We start from the raw sequence: 21,674 nt of genomic DNA on the forward strand, positions 1-21,674 counted from the left end.
ATTTTATATATGTCACCATTGTACTTAATATGTACTTAAAATGTTTGATTTGTTATTTAAGAAATAATTGATGCCAGCTATACTTTATTGTAGTTTTAACATGGGTAGGCATTATATTCTTGATTATTTTTGCCAGAGCGATATCGAGGGCTAAAATAACACGAATATAATGCCTACCCATGTTAAAACTAAAATAAAGTATAGCTGGCATCAATTATTTCGATTCTGATTAGGACAATTACGGTAATTTCTATGTTCGGTGTATATAGGGTGTACAGTATTTGTGTAGGCTCTTCCATCAACCTTCCTGTCGATTTTTATCCAACTAGTTCAAACCAGTTTAATTTCGCAAAGTTGTAAGTTTGTAAAATTCAAAATTGAAACAGAAATTATCAAATTTATAACTTAAACAATATTTGTATCACAATATAACAGAAAAGTTATACATTCAACGTCTTTTTCTATGAGGTCAATTTCTGACACGCACATTTTCAAGTCAGTTGTCAATGGCGGTGGATGCACAAGGAGAATCGGGTAGGTCGATCTTTATTTACTTAATTAATTGTAAATGTTCCGCCAGTTATTGTAGCATTGGTAAATATGTTCACATCTGATAGAGGATTCCTTGATAAAGTTTTGCTGACATTCGAGACTCGGCAGGAGGGGCCCTTTGACAGAAATTCATTTATACTTGCGGTTAAGTCCAAATAATTGCGACGATTTCAAATTCTGTATTACATGATGATTAAAATTAATACTGAGTGACAATCTTGTTGCATTTGTAAAATGGATTGGAAACCTTGGTGGTATATTGGTAATTGCGCCTATTTTTTTTTATAGGAGAATGGGGTTCGATTCCCTGCTAGGGTCAATCCATTTTTCATAAATATTACACAATTTTGTCATTTCAGTACAACAGTTATAATTAATAACCTATACTTATTTTATATTTTATCGTCAGATCATCTGTTTCAATGAAATTATTATATACATGCCTTTTAACAGGATAGATGAAACGTGTTTTTCAGAGGGAGGGGTTTTGAAGTTAGAACAGCCAACATGAGCGTTGCGGTATCTAGGTCAAATATGTCAATTTCGAATTGTAATACATTTTTATCATTGTAAAAGTATTAGTAACAAAATGTGTATCATTTTAGTGTTTGAAAGTGTCCCAAGTTAATGAAATACATTAAATGCGTATACCAATTTGATAAAATTCATTTTTCTGCCGTAGTCAATATACGCATGTGTAAACTAATTTTATTGGATAATACAGTATGGTTTCTTTACAAAGCTAAAGAAGCACGTCATATTAGAATTGTTCATTTATTTCAATAATTTCACTTTCTCTTTCACCATTCTCATTATGACGTTTGACTAAGACTGACGGCATTTCAAATATACGTCACTGCACAATTTCCGATTCACATCAATTCAGATAGAATAAAACTGTACAGGATAATAAATGTATGCCATACATGATTATAATATTTCATTCACTGCTTATAATAATTAACCGACTTTCACATCGGACACTTATAACACGCCTGGTAAACCATCTAATCTCAACCAAATGGTTGAGACGGAAAAAAGTATTCTGGCACTTCCTGTTGAGCTTTTCTGGTTCAAATTATCCAAAATAAACATAGGGTAGGTCGACTTTTCGTCAATTTACTGAAAATCAATGCGTTTTTTGTAAAATAGGAGAATGTCATGCCATAGATAATTGAATTAGGGTTTCTCTCGTGTATAAGATGGACCAATCTGATTTAAAATGACATCGGAATGACTTTTCTCCAGCAGGTAAATGTGGCCAGTGCAGTCAGCTATTGACAAAATGACAGCGATATACTCACGTATAAATTATACGTATACTCAGATAAACTCACGTATATATCAGTGAATTAGTATTTTTCTAAAACCTTATAAACATTAAATTACAGTTTGTTCTTTTTCTTTACTTATATAATTGCATTAAGCGAAATATGCTATAAAGTATGTAATGTTGAGATTTTCTGAGATATTCTAGAACAATGTTGAGATCTTCTGGTGAATGAAACTTTCAACTATAGCTTAGTATCAATTACATATACAACCGTCAAAACGTTCCAACTGTCATTTAAATCTTGTCTGTAGTTATGACAGCAGCTTCTGAAGAGACCTTTGGTTGTAATAGAGTCTAAATAGTAAACAACTGTGTGTTTTTTAAAGTATTAAAGTTCTAGCGCTGGAGATCAATAGTCTAGCGTTTGAGATGCAGTTTTGCACAGAAGCTATAAAGTCAATAATGGTGTAATTAACATCTCTAAAAGCTAGAATTTATTCCTACATCGCTTATCTTGACATCTCAATAGCTAGCTTTTGGATATCTACATCGCTACACTTACATTTGCAGTGCTGGTGTTAACATCAGCATACAACTGTATCATTTTATCTACAGAACTTGGTTTTAAAAAAAATTAATCGTTAGCACGGGACAATTTGCATCCCCTGCGCTATATTTACGTAATCAGTGCTTAACTGTGAATCTTCAACACTCGACCTTTATTCTGACAGCCTCATATCGTGGTATGTGGTTCCTTCTTTATAAAGAATACATAGACGTGCCAGAGGAATGGGTCTCTTTTTCATTGTCAAATTATATGTCAACGGGTAGCAATTTCACCAAAGTAAATGTCAGTGGGTCAGTTATTTTCTATAACGTCTTTTCTATGTTTATAATCAATATGAACAGGAGTAAAACTGCAAAGATTGTAGTATTGGTGTTTGAATGAGTCATTAACGCCCATTGTCTAACTACATGCATATTCAAGACGAGTACATGAAAATGTTGCACGAATATAAACCTTCCTATGTACTAGATTGACACGCCGTGTGTGCTTTTGAAATGAAATTGATATACACGTCCACTTGTATTTGTGTACTTCTGGTGAGTTGCCTTTTTCAACTGTTTTTTTTTATTCGTTCTTATGTTGTACTGTTATTCCAATGTCCCAGGTTAGGGGAGGGTTGAGATCCCGCTATAACATGCTTAACCCCGCCACATTATGTATGTATGTGCCTGTCCTAAGTTAAGACCATGTCTTTCAGTGGTTGTCGTTTGTTTATGTGTTACATATTTGTTTTATTTCCTTTTTTTTTTTTTAAATAAGGCCGTAAGTTTTCTCGCTACAATTGTTTTACATTGTCATTTTAGGGCTTTTTATAGCTGACTATGCAGTGTGGGATTTGCCGTACGGTGACCTACAATGTATAGTTGTTAATTTCTGTGTCATTTTGTTCGCTTGTGGAGAGTTGTCTCATTCGCAATCATACCACATCTTCTTTTATATCTATATTTATAGTATACACAAGGTATTGTCCCGCAGTTTATATGTGTCCCTTTTTAACACATTATTCTAAATCTAAGTCTAGATGTGTTTACTTCTCACTTCAGCTGTGATCACACCGTACCGGATAGCACGAACGAACGCCTAACGGATAAAAGAAAAGGGTTTCCGTTGACAAAATTGATATCCATTGGGAGTCCGTTGATGAAGATACGGATTAAAAACGGAAACGGGACGGACACATACTGTAAAAAATGGACGCCTACCGGATGTACAACGGACACTTCCACACTTCATCCGTTGAACGTCCCTTAATTCAAATAAAATTGAGAATGGAAATGGGGAATGTGCCAAAGAGACAACAACCCGACCATAGAAAAAAAAACAAAAAAAAAACAGCAGGAGGTCACCAACAGGTCTTCAATGTAGCGAGAAATTCCCGCACCCGGAGGCGTCCTTCAGCTGGCCCCTAAACAAATATATACTAGTCCAGTGATAATGAACGCCATACTAATTTCCAAATTGTACACAAGAAACTAAAATTAAAATAATACAAGACTAACAAAGGCCAGAGGCTCCTGACTTGGGACAGGCGCAAAAATGCGGCGGGGTTAAACATGTTTGTGAGATCTCAACCCTCCCCCTATACCTCTAACCAATGTAGTAAAGTAAACGCATAACAATACGCACATTAAAATTCAGTTCAAGAGAAATCTGAGTCTGATGTCAGAAGATGTAACCAAAGAAAATAAACAAAATGACAATAATACATAAATAACAACAGACTACTAGCAGTTAACTGACATGCCAGCTCCAGACTTCAATTAAACTGACTGAAAGATTATGATTTCATCATATGAACATTAAATTTGTTTATAAGATGTTGTTTCGATGGGTCTTTGCTTATTTTTGTCATAAATTGTAACTCATAGCAATACAAAAACAGGTCCGCAATAAGTGGTGCACAGTTAGTCCCCATTGGAATTCCGATAATCTGACGATATACGGAATCCCCAAAGCGAACAAAAATGTTATCTAGTAAAAATTCAAGGGCATATATAGTATCAAAGCATGTCCAATTGACATCGTTTTTTTGTTTATTGCTACTAAAAAATGACCTAAAAGAGTTTGAACATTTATATTCACATTCTGACTTTTTAAATGCCCATTTAATTAGGTGTGTGAATTTTTTCTTAATGAGAATGTGAGGCAATGTGGTATACAGGGTAGAAAAATCAAAACTTTGAACAGATTTAAAATCACCAATATAAGCATGCAATTTATCAAGTACTTCCAACGAGTTCTTGACACTCCAAAAGTAATTAATTCCACTATTTTCGAAGGCCTCATTTGAACAATTTATTATCAGGTTTTTAATTGTACCAAGTGTGCTGGTAAGAAGAATAGACAATTTAGTAGCGGAACAATGGCCTGAAGACGAAATAAATCTATATTTGTAAGGTGTTTTGTGTAGCTTCGGAAGCCAGTACATAGTTGGGACTTTCATTGCATTTGGCTCTGCTTGTAAAGCGGTAGCTAAAAGTTTATGTTTGTTACAGATGTCGTGTTCTGAAATTGGAGTCAGTTGGAATGTTGGTGAATTGGTGATATCTTTTTTCAGAACCTCAATGTAAAATTTACGTCAAACAATAATAATATTATAAGCAGTTTTATCGCCCGGGACAAAAACAAATTTCTTGGCTAGTTCTTTTAGTTTATGTTTGATACGAGAAATAGGTTTTTGTGGTTATTGTTAAAAGTAAAATGTTCTTTAAAATGTTGAATACGTATATCAACTATCTTCATTACTGAATTAAAAAAAGAGTCCAAAGATTTTTTGTCAGCTTTTTCCCGTTTTATCCATTTCATACAGTAAGTATGGAGTGAGTCGTGGATGATATTACGACACTCATTCCAATTAATAATTGACGGGGGACGATATTTAGGTCCTTTACTGAGGAATGATTTTAACTCTCGGTCTCGATCTTCATTACTGAATTAAAAAAAGAGTCCAAAGATTTTTTGTCAGCTTTTTCCCGTTTTATCCATTTCATACAGTAAGTATGGAGTGAGTCGTGGATGATATTACGACACTCATTCCAATTAATAATTGACGGGGGACGATATTTAGGTCCTTTACTGAGGAATGATTTTAACTCTCGGTCTTGAACGATGTTAAAATCTCCTGTTATAACATGGGAAATGGGTCCATAAATATATTCGGAGATACTACAATTACATGAAGTAGGTGTATTTTCACTGATATTAACATCTTTACACAGTTGACTATAATTAAACACAAATTTCCGGGTAGATTTCTTGTAAATACATTTGTATAACAAATAAGAGGTAGCTCAGTATTGTCAAAATATCCAGGAATTTGTTCTTTAACAGAATGGTCGTTAAATATACCGGCAATATTTACAAAATCAAAACCTTTATTGACATAAAAATGTTTTTTATGATCTTCAGGGCGATCAATTTTGGGAAATAGTTTAGAATAACAATATGCCATACTAATTTGAACAATTTCATACTTAGGACTGCTATATGAAATTGTGTTGCAATCCTCCAAAATTTTATTTAACTTATTAACCGGTAATGAACAGAGTTTTGTTAACAGATAATGTCTGCCGTTGTTTTTTGAAATATAAATTAGGTCCGAAATATTGGTATGATTGGTCCGAAATTTTCTTTGATTGCGATTTGTCCTACGACCGTGAGAACGGTTTTTACGAACAGTTTTAGAAACTATATCCAAAATGTTAACAGACATGCTCAAAATTTTCCACCGGACAGAAGGGACATTGATGGATAAAACGTATGCTGAACGGACATAAAACGAAAACTAAGGGATGTCTAACGGACATGAACGGATTGAAAAAAGTTATCCGTTTGGCGTCCGTTTGCGCTATCCAATAAGGTGTGACTGGTGCTTAAAACTCCGGTCACACCTCATCAGATAGCGCGAACGGACGCCGAACCGCTAACTTTTTTTTTGAATTCGTTCATGTCCGTAAGCCGCATGTTGTTATCCGTTAGACGTCGGTCGATATCTGTTTCATTTCGCTCAGTGTCGGACTGTCCGCTTTATCAGTCGACGTCCGTTCTGTCCGATGGAAATAAAATGAGCATGTTCAAAACTTTGAACGGACGTTCAACGGATGAAGGTCCGGTAAGCGTCCGTTTTTTACAATACTCGTCCGTTATGTGTCCGTTTTGTATCCGTTATTTGTCTTATACTAAGGTATATAGGATTTTGAATTACCAATAAGGATATATATAAAATCGATGTCAATTAATAAACATAACTTGCAGCAATTTTTACCCCCCCCCCCCCCCCCCCCCTGTTGTTCTGCTTAACTATGTAAATTGAAAACTTATGCAGATGGTGTTTTTAAAATAAAACACTTCGTAATAGAGAAGAAAATTGTCATTTTATGTGTTTCTATTAACAAATTTTTGTTACTATAGTAAACAATTCAGTAAGCATTTATCGCCTTCTCTAACAAAGAGCTTCAATGCTTTGTTCTATTTCAACCGGGTTTCCGCCTGATACTGCGATCTACACGATTGCACTACGATCGTCAAAAGCCTTTTTTTTTTAGAGATCGTGGTGCGATCTTGGCCTAGTGTGACAGGGTCCGGGGTATAATATTAATGTTGCTGAATATAACCAAATATTAAGGATGTGCCCTGAATGCAGTTGTGAACAATCAATCTTGGTTACAATTATTTCAATACAAGTGTGATTACACTAAGTTGGACGTCACTTATAGTACTTGCATATAGCAGTTTTAAAATCGAATCATATCTAAGGCTTGTTTTTTTACGATAGAAATTACATTTTGATTAGTTGAAATAAACTCTAGCATAGCTATTTTAATAGTTTTTATCTTTATATAATAAAAATGCACGCGTGTTGGGTTGCCAGTCATAGTTAATTTAAACTTTGAAACCTAAGTGCCAATGTTTTTAACAGTAATATATTTCATGACACAAAGTAACCAGAAAGTCTCAACATTGTGACAGAAAGACTCAACCAATACCTTTATATCTCAACCATTTAGAATTTTTCATTTCTGTGCTAAGACTATAGGCTTGACAATCAAATAGTCTTGCAATTTACAGAAGTGGTTATCGTAAAGCATTAAAAAACACATATAATCGACATATTTTCTTGCTAAATCATTAATATCATAGCAGTTTTATCGGATTCAAAGAAAGTAAACATGATAATCCGTAGGAGAAAAGTGATTGTGACTTCAATTTCAGATATTTTGAACCAAGAAGAGACATATTAGTTACAATTACCATTTATCTATGGCATGGCATTCTCCTATTTTACAAAACAATCATTGATTTTCAGTAAATTGACGAAAAGTCGACCTACCCTATGTTTATTTTGGATATTTTGAACCAGAAAAGCTCAACAGGAAGTGCCAGAATACTTTTTACCGTCTCAACATTTGGTTGAGATTAGATCGTTTACCAGGCGTGTATAAGCTGAAACAATATTTAAAGGTAAGTTAATTTTGTTATTTTGTAGTTTTTACAGTTTCCCGATAGAAATTGATTTAGTAAAAGCTGTATTGATCAATATTAATGATAATTTTAGCGTGAAAATATATTGATAAAATAGCACGATAAGACTTTTCCGTACTTTTTATAATGTAGCTTACAAGCAAAATTACTGAAAAACAGCTATAAATTTTCCAAGTTCACTGGGTATGTTTGTAGTGTTTTGTTGAGTTTGTTAGTCCGTTAGTTCTTATGATCTCTACTAAGCTCGAGGTGTAATATATCAAAATTGAAGAGTTTAAGTGCTACCATTGATCAAGAATAATGTATTCGGAATAGGCGTGACTTTAATCAACCGGTAGATGGCGCATATTGTTAATATCACAAATGTTGGCTTAATCTGCAAAGTGTGAGAGAAGGGATTGGCTAGCGAAGATGGCTAAACGAGGCCTGGGGTGTTAGAAAGTTCTGTTAAGTTTAACTACATACTCATGATACTGTTTGCTTATATATTAAGGACACATCTGAATATATCAAACCAAAGGTTCCAAGGAGCCTGTGTCGCTCACCTGATATTTCTATTTACTATTGATGCATGAAATATTGCAACCAATATACTTTTGCTTTAGTTTCAGAGAAATATGCCAACAACTGCGTTTTCCAACTATGTTTTAGTTTAGCCATGTCTGTCATGTTGGTTGGCAGGCAGGGTCAATCGACACATATTCTTAAACTATATACGCTAATGCTTATTTGTGGCTTTGGTTAAATTTGTCTCAGTTGTTACAAAAGAAGACTCTTTTAAAAGATAACAAAAATTTATGAAAAATTGTTAAATTTGACAAATTTTACTTTAGAGGACAATAACTCCATCTGGGGTCCATTGACCATTTTGTAGATCTTATTTGTATATCTGACTTTGATGAAAATAATTGCTGTTTACACATGTTACAGTTTATCTCTATCTATAATCATATTCAAGATAATAACTAAAATCTGCAAAATGTCTCTAAATTTACCAATTCAGGAGCAGTAACCCGCTGAATCCGATTTGCTCTGAATGCTTTGGTTTCAGAGATATAAGCCGAAATCTACATTTTCCCCATGTGTTCTATTTTTAGCAAGGGCGGCCATCTTGGTTGGCAGTCCGGATCAACAGACACATTATTCAAAGAACATACCCCATTGATAATTGAGAACAAGTTTGGTTCAATTTGGGCCAGTAGTTAAAGAGTTAAAGATTTTTGTAAAAACTAAACTAAGGATGATGGACGACGACGGACGACGGACGCCAAGAGATGAAAAAAGCTCGCCTGCAATTCTAGCTCCGATCTACATACTACTCTACTGATTGAGTGAAGGACAATAGTCTCACTGCAAGGAGTTTGTAGTCACATTTAATAATAGGTAAGACGGGTTGAGCTGTTTGTTCTTCAGGTATAATACTTTTGGATAATATTATTTTTTTTTAAGTTTGTATGACAATGATAGGTAAATGTGTTCTTAATTTGTCGCATGTTGCCGTATGTTGTTTTAATTGATCACCAAAAGACTAAGTAAAATCTTCGGTTGTAATAAATTAACTGAATTACATTATATCAATTGATAACAAATTCCGGATCTTCGAGATTTGTGTTTGAATAACATATACACTATCTAATTAAACTACATCAGATACAAACTGAAACTCTTAATCGCAATAGAATCAATCACCTTAGCTGTATATATAGTAACGTTTTGATCAAACATGTATTTCTTTTTAGCGGTTCTGAAATATAGAAATTTGGTTAACATAAAATCTTAAATATAACATTATTAACCAACTAAGTACATTATTGCCAAAAATGACTGGTTATTAAAAATAACATATTTTCTGTAATGGCCCTGTTTTTCTGTAATGGTCCTGTTATTTCTGTAATGGACCTGTTTTTCTGTAATGGCCCTGTTTGTCTGTATGAGGCACAATTAGAGTTTTTAATAAAGTTAACAAAATTAAGTTGTAAAGAGTATAATACTTTTTTGTATTTTATTTAATTTAGAAACCAGCAACCAACATTAAAGAACCATATATAGGGATCACTGTTCATCCTGTTTTTCAACACATAACTTCTGCCAACTTAATATCTTAGATATTTGATATATTAACACATTACACATTACTCGGATGTCTGTAATGACCATCGGCGTTGCCTCGGGCCATTACAGACTTCCTCGGCCATTATAACAAACCTTGGACATATAACAGGGCCATTATAAAAACACCCATTCATTGATTTTATAATACTATTTAATAGTACATATACTGTCCGGAGTCAAACATGTCAAATTTAATCGGTCACAGTGAAGTGTCAAATAATCTATATAAAGTCTAGTTAATCTCTAACAAAAGAAGCCGACCCATATAAAATAAACCCTATTCATAAATTTATCATGTTTATACAATTGAAAGGTCTGTATTGTTTGATTTAATATCAACTGATGTTTAAATTTATATAGATTCTGAAATGAACTATATTTTGTTGACCTCTCCATAGACGTATCTGTGTAAATAAACGTGTTCGAAGAAGCAAAATGGCAGGTACGTTCTATCTTATACTATTTTCTGCTCTTGAATAATATTTGTATTACTGTTTTAAACGTTTTTAAACAAACATATATATGAAAACAATTTATAGAAAACAAAAACTAAAATCAAAAGCATCATAAGCATACATTAGTGCTAAACAATTCACGTTAGTAACTATAACGACATTCAGCTTTGTTTATTTATTATTTCTCTTTGATCCAAAATAATTATGCTGTATGATGTCAATGCAACATTTGCAATGATGATAATGAAAACGATGGAATTTGATATCTTGATATCTCAGTATTGACTTCATTTTCACTATAAAAAGAAAATAAAACGGTTTGAAAAGAAATTCATTGATGTATGTATCCAGGTAAGCCAAACGTCATCAACAAAATGGCTGGTAAGTTATTATTTATAGTTAATAATAATGTTTTGTTCTTTAATGTGGATTTTAATAGAGTGACAAAAGATACAGAAGGGACTAAAAGACAACTGCAGAATAAAAAAAAAGCACAACATAGAAAGCAAGCTTCATTATATTCGATTTATTACAACACAGATGTGTTTACTCGATATAACACATAAGGTCATTCAAGCGTTGTGCAAATAATTTCAATTTGTAAATACTTGTTTCCTTCAACAGTTCAGTTGCTATTTTCATTGATTTATTTTTTTCGAGTGTACATGTAGCTGATAAAACTTTTGAAGTCGAATCGCAAGTTGGTTAAAGGAAAGGAGTAGGTCCGGTAAGGACCGATTTTGGCCTCAAATTTCAGGTTCATCTGACGAAAGATTTTGACCACTTTTTAAACACTTAAGTGTCCATTTCGTTTGATTCAATTAGTTTATATGAAAGATTGTAACTGATTTAGTCACGAAAAACGATCCGATTAAAGCTCAAATATGAAAAATCTACCAAATATGCCGACAAATGTCACTTTTCAGATGGTTTTTGTCAAAAATGAAAGTGGCCGCATCCGTGTTCATCCTCAACCTTTATATATGTTATGTATTATCATTAAATACAACTTACATTTCAATATTAAGGTGGCAGGTACCAGTTTTAGTGTACCAGAACATGTGTCCCACGTTTTGTTATAGTTGAGTATTGAGGTATATAATTGCATCATGTTGACTGAAAAAATAAATGAATGTAAATTCTAGGCTATTGTACTACACAAGAAAGTAGTTGCATACACAGGTTGGGGATTTCCTTCACATATAGGTCCAATCAGATGTCAAAATTGTGGTCTCCTCACTTGACGGCATCCAATCAAAGTTGGGAAAAAATTCAGTTTTATGTAAACAAAAATATCTTGAAATTTTGATGGTAAGGATAGGTTCGGACAAGGCTCTAATTCACTGAATATCTTTTCTCTCTTGAATTTTGGCTAAAATTCTTGTCGGCTTTTAGCAGGATTCTGCAGGTGAGGAGTAGATTGGTATCAGAGCATCACATTTTTTGCCTTATTTGCAATGCATTTATAAATTTTAAAATCTCCATGCTGGACAGACACTAAAGGTTTTCTATATATTTACATAAGCACGCACACATATTATTTCCTTGAAATCATACATTTTATTTGTATATAAGCTTGAATGAATTTTCAAGAAAATAAAATCACAAATCCATTAAATTCTAAAGATTTTTTGTAAAATAACTGGTTTCTGCCATCTAAGGATGAACACGACTGAAGCCACTTTCGTTTTACACGGAAACCGTCTAAAATATAACAAGAATGCTAGAATTGTGAAGATTCCAGTAATTTAGCATGACTTAATGGTGCCACTACCCGATATATGTGCATGATATTGTAAAAAAACATATTTATGTAGCAGAAGCATTCTTCTGTCCAATAAATAACTAAAAGTTTACATTTTAACAATTTTGTAAAACTTCTAAATTTTGGGGCCAACAAGTGGTCTTACTGGACCTACTCCTTTTGTAGTTTTTATTATTATTTTGAATATTAGTACATATATATATATATATATATAAAGTGTACATTGCAATAATGTTCAACAAAGTAAGATCTACAAAAAGTTGATGTGTTTAAAATTATCATAATCCCTTGAGGAGTTATTGCCCTTTTAAGATAATTTTAAACGATTTGTTTTTCAAGTTTGCTGACATTCAAAAATCTTCTCGTCTGAAACTACTTGGAAAAATACCTTCAATCTTTAACTACATTTTCCTTAGGGTCTGTATCTTGTTTATCAATTATATGCGAAGTGTTGATCCGTCGTCAAACATTGCCGCAATGGCTAGAAATAAATCATAGGGCATATGTAGTTTTTGGCTTATATCACAAAAACTAAGGCTTTGAGAGCAAATCTGACTGGGTGAAACCGTTCAAAAGGTCAAAATCAATCAGCCCAAACAACCCATTTTTGGGTTGCTGCTACTAAATTTTATATTTTAAGAAATTTTTGCATTTTTTTTTTTATTAACTTGAATATCATTGAAGATAAAGATAAACTGTGAACAGCCAAAATGTTCAGCAAAGTAAGATCTACAAAATTGTCAATTGACATCTTAAGGAGTTCTTGCCCTTTAATGGCCACTAAATATTACATTAATATATATTGAAAAGCAAAATTAATCATTTATGAAGGATTTAAGCAAAAAACGATAGGTGAGCGATTCACATGATTCAGTCTCTTGTTTATCTTCTATAAGGATGTAAATTTGGGTGAGTTTTTTTTCCACTAGACGTATTGTTTTTACATCGGTACATTCTATATACCGGATGTTGTTTATATTAGGCCAATTGAAATTAATTGCTAGATTTTCATCCCCGCCCGCCCCTCTGAAATCGTCCCGCCCCGATTTTTTTTTATTTAACAAAAATACGATTTCCGGATTTTATCATGTCCGTTACCGGGAACCATCGATAATTTCGTTTCATTCAACACTTCCTGTTTCAAATTTCGTTTTTGTATTTCTCCGAGTAATCTAATAACGATATGATTGAGTCGACATATTCTGCTGCTCTATTATGACAACATCTACCGAGAATAGAGATTGATAACGATAAGGGCATGACATATTCGAGTAACGAGTAAAACGCCGCCTTGTCATTTAACGCAAATTGCGGTATTCACAAGTGAATAGAAAACCGTGTTTTTTCTTTATTTATACGATGACTTTGTGTCAGGAAATTTGGACTGTAAATGATATCCAAAGCGCAAGAATCGTAGACCAAATTGGTACAAAAAACATGACTGGATTAAAGAAATTGACACAAGCACGAATTTGTTTGATTTATGACTGTATATTGAGAAAAAAAGTCGACAAACACGCATTTTAATTCCCTTATATTTACCCATGGCTGTTGTTTTGGTTGACAAACAGCAAACACCCTCTGTAACTGTCCCAATACCCTCAATTTAGTCATTAAAAAACTACTTTTTGGTTAAGTTCATGTTTTACATCACATAATTACTTTCCACACTGAGTTTACATTTCATTTTGTACTCATAATACTTGTGTTGCATACAATTGTACCAATACATTTTATTGATTTTATGGGGACTACAAACTATTGCTTAGAAAGCGAAATAAATTTGGTGTAGGTCTAGTCCAACTGAAGAGAGCATTTCTCTTCCCTTTAATGTATACTATAAATAGGTTTCTAAAGCGGCAATTACATGTATAACAGTGGTTGCCAATCAGGGATTTTTATTTAAGAGTTTAAAAAATAGTGTCAGATTCCTTATACAACATGTATATACATTATACAAGCTTGTTTTCCACTCGCATATACCCCGCAGTATGAAGACCTTGTGACAAGGGTTTCATAGGAAATAAAATTTAAAAAATAAAATCCTCCCACCCGCCCCATGTTTTCAAAAATTTGGATGAAAATCTACTAATTAATTTTAGTTGGCCTTACGCTTTAAGTGATCTGTGTAGATACATGTAGCATGTCGATATGCATTATTGTTTGTTTTGTGATATACTGTTGGTGTGTTACTATTTCCACATCATTAAATATTGTAATAAAAATGCAGGTGTACTTAGGGTGAACTTAGATGCTAAATACATAACATCTTACAAAAAATAAATGTTGAATAGAACCCTTAGACTTCCAAAAGAAAAAAAAGAAATAAATTAAGAACCAATTGTTCAGAGAACAATTGAAGGTCTTTCCACCAAAAACAATATATTTTAATATGAAAGTTGTAAAATTAAGTTTAAAATGTCATTTCAACCGTCAAATGATAGCTTATTGTATGCTGATTTAAAAATATATGGTTCTATACAATATTTTTTAAATAAGGGATTTAATTTGTGTCTCCCGGTTTGAAAAATGTTACTTCCGATAATATTTGAATATTTACTTGACACTGATTCCAAAAATATCTGGTTCTATATACTTTTATATTAATAAAGTACAAAAAAAGCTATTTCCGGTTTATACAAGGTCACTTCCGGTTTTTTTTCAAGATTAAATGGTTTGATACCTTTTGCATAAAGTCTCATGGCTTTATCGTGTATACATATGAGGTAAAAGCAAAGGTCATAATCTAGAACTTCAAATTAAACTATGACCTTGAGATCAATTTCAAGGTCATAAACCAAGGACCTCAAATCAAAAGACCATAGGTCTTAATTATATTTGGTTAATGAGGTATATCACCATACGCGTATTTTTAAATACAAGAGGGGAGAAACGTACCTTGCAATCAAAAATTACGTGTTACGACATGTCGCAACTAACAATTTAGTAAAAATAATTTGTTGATATCTTATACGGTTTTTGGTAATAAGGGAAAATAAGCCAAATTCAAAAATCAGAATATGACCTTGACCTTTGACCATGACCTAATTTTGATTTTGTTGGACCAAGGACCTCAAATCAAAAGATCCTAGGTCTCTATCACTTATGGTTTACAAGATAGAAATGCATATCACTTATATCAAATGCATAAGGGGAAATAACTATCATATGGAGCGTTTATATTGCTTCGGTCAAAATAGGACAAATGATGTGAAGGATATAACGAGCAATTTTATAAAATAAATTTGTCGCAATCTTTTACGGTTGCGAAGGAGTAGTGGACACAAGGAAAACAGTGTTTGGGTAACAATAGGTCTTTCCACAGAAAAGTGGAAAGACCTAATAAGGCATTTAAGTGTACGTATATATCATGTAATATGTTGTATATAAGTATTCTTGTAGATTTTCAAAGAAGGTATGATTTTAAACATAATACATCAATATATATTGCAATTCGACATACTTTAAAATCAAAATCTGAACGTAGGTAGAATTATAAATGATGTAAATAGCACTTAAATTAAAACACTTCTTTTTAAAATTCATAGCATACCTGTGTGCAATTTGTTTTATACTTAAGAGCCCAATCACAATGTGTAAATATCTGTATAGATATTTTTGTTGATTAAGCATTTAACCCATATATCCTCCAATATATAACGGAGGAAAATATCTGTACAGAACAGGACAACAAACACTAAGTATGATAATTTAGAATGTATCAACTGAACGTGATTAAAACTTTTTAAAAATGTTTGCAAAGTTATCTTCCTGTGATGTCCTACACCACCTTTTTTATAAGTTGTACATGCTGCACACCCACAAAATAATTCAAAACATCAGAAAACAAGAAGAAGTGATCAACAGATCTGAAAGTAAACTCATTACTACCATTAGTACCAGGAATTGAATTTTGTATTTGCACCAGATGCGCGTTTCGTTTACATATACTCACCAGTGACGCGCGCATCTAAACAAAGTTAAAGAGGCAAAAAAAAACAACAACATCCACACATTACAAGTCACCACCGCCATTCGTGTTAAAAAGATGTAGACCAAATGTGAACAAATTCTGTACAGTTGTTGCAGAAACAGACAAACGTATAGAGACGCTTATTATATTTGATGCGTCACAAATCACAGGGGATAATAAACAAAGTTAGAGTGAAAAAAACATTCACACATTACAAGTCACCACTGCCAAACGTGTCAAAAAGATGTAGACCAAATGTGAACGTATAGAGACCCTTATTATATTGCTGCGTCACAAATCACAGGGGATAATAAACAAAAATGAAATGATATTATTTTCATATGAGCATGCGCAGAAGCTCTATTTCCAAAAACTCCTGGGCGAATAAAAATCGCCCAGGAGTTTTTGGAAATTGTATATGCCGTCACAATGATAACATGAACAATGAAGCTAACCTAGACAGTATAGTAGAGGCGCACAAGTTGTCAAATTCATGATCAAAAGGTTGAGGAGTGTTTATTAAGTTGAAGTAATCCCGTAATGACTGTTTTCTCTTTTGGTCTGCTTTAACCTCCAGGGTCAATTATTGATTTTTCGTCAGATAAAAATAAACCAATTGTGTTGTTATGGTTTCTATAAGTAATTTCCAATGATGATTTTTAAGATTGTCTGATAATCTCTTCATAATTGTTTCAATATTGCACTATTGTTGTTCCTTTAATTATCACAATACAGGATGAAAAAAAAGAATATACTGCAAGGTAAGGCCAACTAAAATTAATTAGTAGATTTTCATCCAAATTTTTGAAAAACATGGGGCGGGTGGGAGGATTTTATTTTTAAAATTTTATTTCATATGAAACCCTTGTCACAAGTTCTTCATACTGCGGGGTATATGCTAGTGGAAAACAAGCTTGTATAATGTATATACATGTTGTATAAGGAATCTGACACTATTTTTTAAACTCTTAAATAAAAATCCCTGATTGGCAACCACTGTTATACATGTAATTGCCGCTTTAGAAACCTATTTATAGTATACATTAAAGGGAAGAGAAATGCTCTCTTCAGTTGGACTAGACCTACACCAAATTTATTTCGCTTTCTAAGCAATGGTTTGTAGTCCCCATAAAATCAATAAAATGTATTGGTACAATTGTATGCAACACAAGTATTATGAGTACAAAATGAAATGTAAACTCAGTGTGGAAAGTAATTATGTGATGTAAAACATGAACTTAACCAAAAAGTAGTTTTTTAATGACTAAATTGAGGGTATTGGGACAGTTACAGAGGGTGTTTGCTGTTTGTCAACAAAAACAACAGCCATGGGTAAATATAAGGGAATTAAAATGCGTGTTTGTCGACTTTTTTTCTCAATATACAGTCATAAATCAAACAAATTCGTGCTTGTGTCAATTTCTTTAATCCAGTCATGTTTTTTGTACCAATTTGGTCTACGATTCTTGCGCTTTGGATATCATTTACAGTCCAAATTTCCTGACACAAAGTCATCGTATAAATAAAGAAAAAACACGGTTTTCTATTCACTTGTGACTACCGCAATTTGCGTTAAATGACAAGGCGGCGTTTTACTCGTTACTCGAATATTTCATGCCCTTCTCGTTATCAATCTCTATTCTCGGTAGATGTTGTCATAATAGAGCAGCAGAATATGTCGACTCAATCATATCGTTATTAGATTACTCGGAGAAATACAAAAACGAAATTTGAAACAGGAAGTGTTGAATGAAACGAAATTATCGATGGTTCCCGGTAACGGACATGATAAAATCCGGAAATCGTATTATTGTTAAATAAAAAAAATCGGGGCGGGACGATTTCAGAGGAGCGGGCGGGGATGAAAATCTAGCAATTAATTTCAATTGGCCTAAACAACAACATTTTATAAAACAAGCATTTTATTCACAAATAATACAGTCACCATTATTTAGTTCGAAAAAAAATTCAATTGTGACTTTTTAAGAGCAGTGACTATCTAATTGTCAAATTGCCGTACTGGAAACAAAAAGGGAAAGAGCAACAAAACAAACATGTAATTGAATATAATTTTCAACTTTAATTATATATATTTGGCTCCGCTTGACCGACCTTAATGTGCAAGTTATTATCTTTTTATTTCAAACTAAATATCATTTCAGAACCAGCAACACACCAAGCATCAATAGCTCTATATCAATACATGTGCAATCATATTGTTGGGACCGAGGAACATGTTCAATCACTTAGAATGATCAACACTGTAAGAGATAATTTATCACGCAATGAAATTCAAACAACAATCACAAGTGGAAGTTTTGGAGAAGGTCTTGATATGCGAGGAAGTGACGTTGATCTTGTGAAAGTGATATCATTTATTGAGGTTTGTGAAAACATAAACATTCCTTTCAACCAAAATATAACATATTTTACCATGGAAACATGCGAAGCACAACCAGGATCTACCCAATTACGTCTGGTTCATGGTAAGAACTTGAAAGTATTTGAACTTTGTAATGAAATTGAAGGCCAATACTATTTTTCAAACCTTAAAATAAAACAACTATTTTTGCACAAGTTTTCTTCGATCATCCATGGACCATGTGTTTCTGACAATGATGGATTTATGGATTATGCCTACACCTTACACAACAGATCATGGATAAAACAAGCAGAAGAGTGGAAAACACGATCAAAGAACGCATGGCCAGAGTACGATGTTAAACAGTCAATTATAAAACACGGTGTTCTGTTTGTACCAAAAGGTGTCCAAGGATCGAAGAAAGAAGAATTAGAATGGCGAATATCATTTTCCGTTGGAGAAAAGTTTCTTATCTATTCTTTCACACATACACAATTACTGTGTTATGCTCTGATGAAAATTCTTTTAAAAGACGTGATAGATACTGACTTAGAATGTAAAGAATTACTTAGCTCATACTTTATGAAAACAATTTTATTTTGGATATCTGAAGAATTTCCACTTTCGATATGGAGGCCAGAAAACCTGATATCTAATTTTATGAGGTGTGTGAAGAGACTAATATACTGTGTTGAAAACTCAGTTTGCCCACAGTACTTCATTCCTGAAAATAATTTATTTAAAAATAAGATTAAAGGACACGCACAGGAAACACTCTTACAAAAACTAAACATTCTATATAGTTATGGGTGGCGAAGTATCTTATTTTCAGATCAAATGTCGAATTTCAATGAATTATCATTTCAAAAAGAAGTGCATCTAATGTACGGTGAAAGTCTTAAACTACTAATGTCGCCATCTATGTGCTTACGAGACCGTTCAATCCCAATTGGAAGTGATTTGTCATGGAGGAAAGGAATACATATGGTTTTGTCCAATAACAGTTCCAAAATAAGAGACTTTTACTCGTTCTATACGTCAACGATCTTATTCAATAGTGACAATTTTCTTACAATTGATGATATACCCGATAATAAATCTTCCTATAAACAGTACAAAACTAGTATAAGTACTGTGTTATTGAATGCACGACATGATGCTGTGTCTGGATGGCTAAAGTTAGCTTCGCTTTTCTATAGGACTAAACAGTACAAACTAGCTCTCGACATTCTGCAGTATTCACTTTTAAAATGTTCACCCGAAAAACTTTACTTTGGCATTCGTTTGTCTCCTATACAGAATGAATTGTTAAGTTTGCAGTTGGTAAAGCGGTTGACTGTTTCTCGGTTGAAAAGAATGCTGCTTTTCAGTTATTTAAGGTTTACTAAGAACTGTACGTTGTTACCAGATGAATTACAAATTAATGGAGATTTGTCATATTACCAAATACCACCGGAGGTATATGCCCATTTTATTTCTTTTCTTTGTCATTATAATATGAAAAATACCGATCAATGCCTTGATTCTCTCCAAGATTTACAATTGACTATAGAGGAAGAGCATTTCATTGCAAGTGACTCAGAGAGGGCTATGTCCTACAATATCCTCGGTGTAGTTTTCAAGGTTTTGGGAGACATAGAATCAGCTAGATATGCCTTTATAAGATCTATAGAACTCGAATCAGATCCAGATTTAAATACTGCTTTTCGGAATTTGTTATCAATTGGTGGAATGTAATACAGATAGTGTAATAAAACCTAAGATTTTACTTATTCTTTTAATGATTAAAGTTTTTTTTACTCAAATGGTATTGATTATATTATTTGTGCTTTATATGTTGTGTACAAGTTGTAATGTTGTACAGATTATAATTTGTACAGATTTTTTGTACAAGTTATCAGTGTTTTATGTACCGCTAAACACAAATGGATGATGCAATCCCACAATGTTTTATTTCGCATATTTTTGTCATATTTCCACAACTGCATAATACAGTCTAAAACTGAGCATTGATACACACACATTATAAGACCACACACACAATTTTTTATGGATATGATTTTGGTATTAGAAGAAAGATAAAATTAGAATTTAAACCATTCAGGTGTCCTCCTTTCCAGTTTAAGGACAAAGAAAATAGCACTAAATGTTAAGTCGAAGTATATACATTTGAATTTAAGACATTAAGCTGATACATTTTAGAAGATAAACTTTTATCACCTGGTGCAAGAAGTTCTGTGTAAAAAAAAATTATAACTTGTACAAAAACCCTGTACAATTTATAATTTGTTCAAACTTTCATCTTGTATACAACATACTCATGATATATGAGTTTAAAACATATAATGATTTATTTGCAATAAGAAACAGAGAACAAATACAAATATATTTTTGATATGCTTCTTTTTCTTCAAAACTCCAATGTGAAATACCTACAAGTTTTTTTGTTCTGTCAAAATATAAAATATTGATCTCTTCACATTCTGCACAGTTTGGAGTCTTAACATTAGACAAGTCAAAGATGTTCAATAAGTAGAACAAATAATTTCCTTTATTCTGTAAATACATTGAGTATACGTAAAGGCAGTGATTATTTTGCGGGCGCCGGAAACATATTTTTCTTGCACTTCAGTGTTTCTGTTGTTCCGTTGTTTTACTTTTGTAGTTGATGTGTTTCCCTGTGATTCGATGTTTGACCCTGATTTGTTTTCTTTAAATCGTTTTCTGATAATTGGACGTCGGTGTACTACAGTTGCATTTTTTACAGTTGATAGGCAACAATCGATCAGAACGACAAATTTCTGGTGAGGATTTAGATGCAATCGATGTTTTACAAACTCAAATTTAAATACTAAGTAGATTATTTCATGTATTTACATGATGCATATCGTGTATAGTAAATTGTTAATTGTAATATCAATTTTATTCATGTACATATTTAGTTTCTTTTTTATGTCCCATTTTTAGGCATTATGTTTTCTGGTCTGTGCGTCAGTCTGTTCGTTCGTTTGTCTGGTCGTCAGTTCGTCCGGCCTCAGGTTTAATTTTCTTGGTCAAGGTAGTTTTTGATAAAGTTGAAGTCCAATCAACTTGAAACTTAGTAAACGTGTTTTCTATGATATGATATTTCTAA

General features: G+C 32.8%; 1 protein-coding gene across 1 annotated transcript; it reads left to right on the forward strand.

Moving 5' to 3' along the window:
- Positions 1-10,342: 10,342 nt before the first annotated feature.
- LOC139485920 (cyclic GMP-AMP synthase-like receptor 2) lies at positions 10,343-20,309 on the forward strand. Its single transcript, XM_071270590.1, has 2 exons — positions 10,343-10,428; positions 18,342-20,309. The coding sequence occupies exons 1-2, from the start codon at positions 10,422-10,424 to the stop codon at positions 20,276-20,278; spliced, it is 1,944 nt and encodes a 647-aa protein (XP_071126691.1). The 5' UTR covers positions 10,343-10,421; the 3' UTR covers positions 20,279-20,309.
- The last annotated feature ends 1,365 nt before the right edge of the window (positions 20,310-21,674 follow it).

Source organism: Mytilus edulis, chromosome 8, assembly GCF_963676685.1.
Source record: "Mytilus edulis chromosome 8, xbMytEdul2.2, whole genome shotgun sequence".
In the NCBI taxonomy this organism is placed as follows: domain Eukaryota; kingdom Metazoa; phylum Mollusca; class Bivalvia; order Mytilida; family Mytilidae; genus Mytilus; species Mytilus edulis.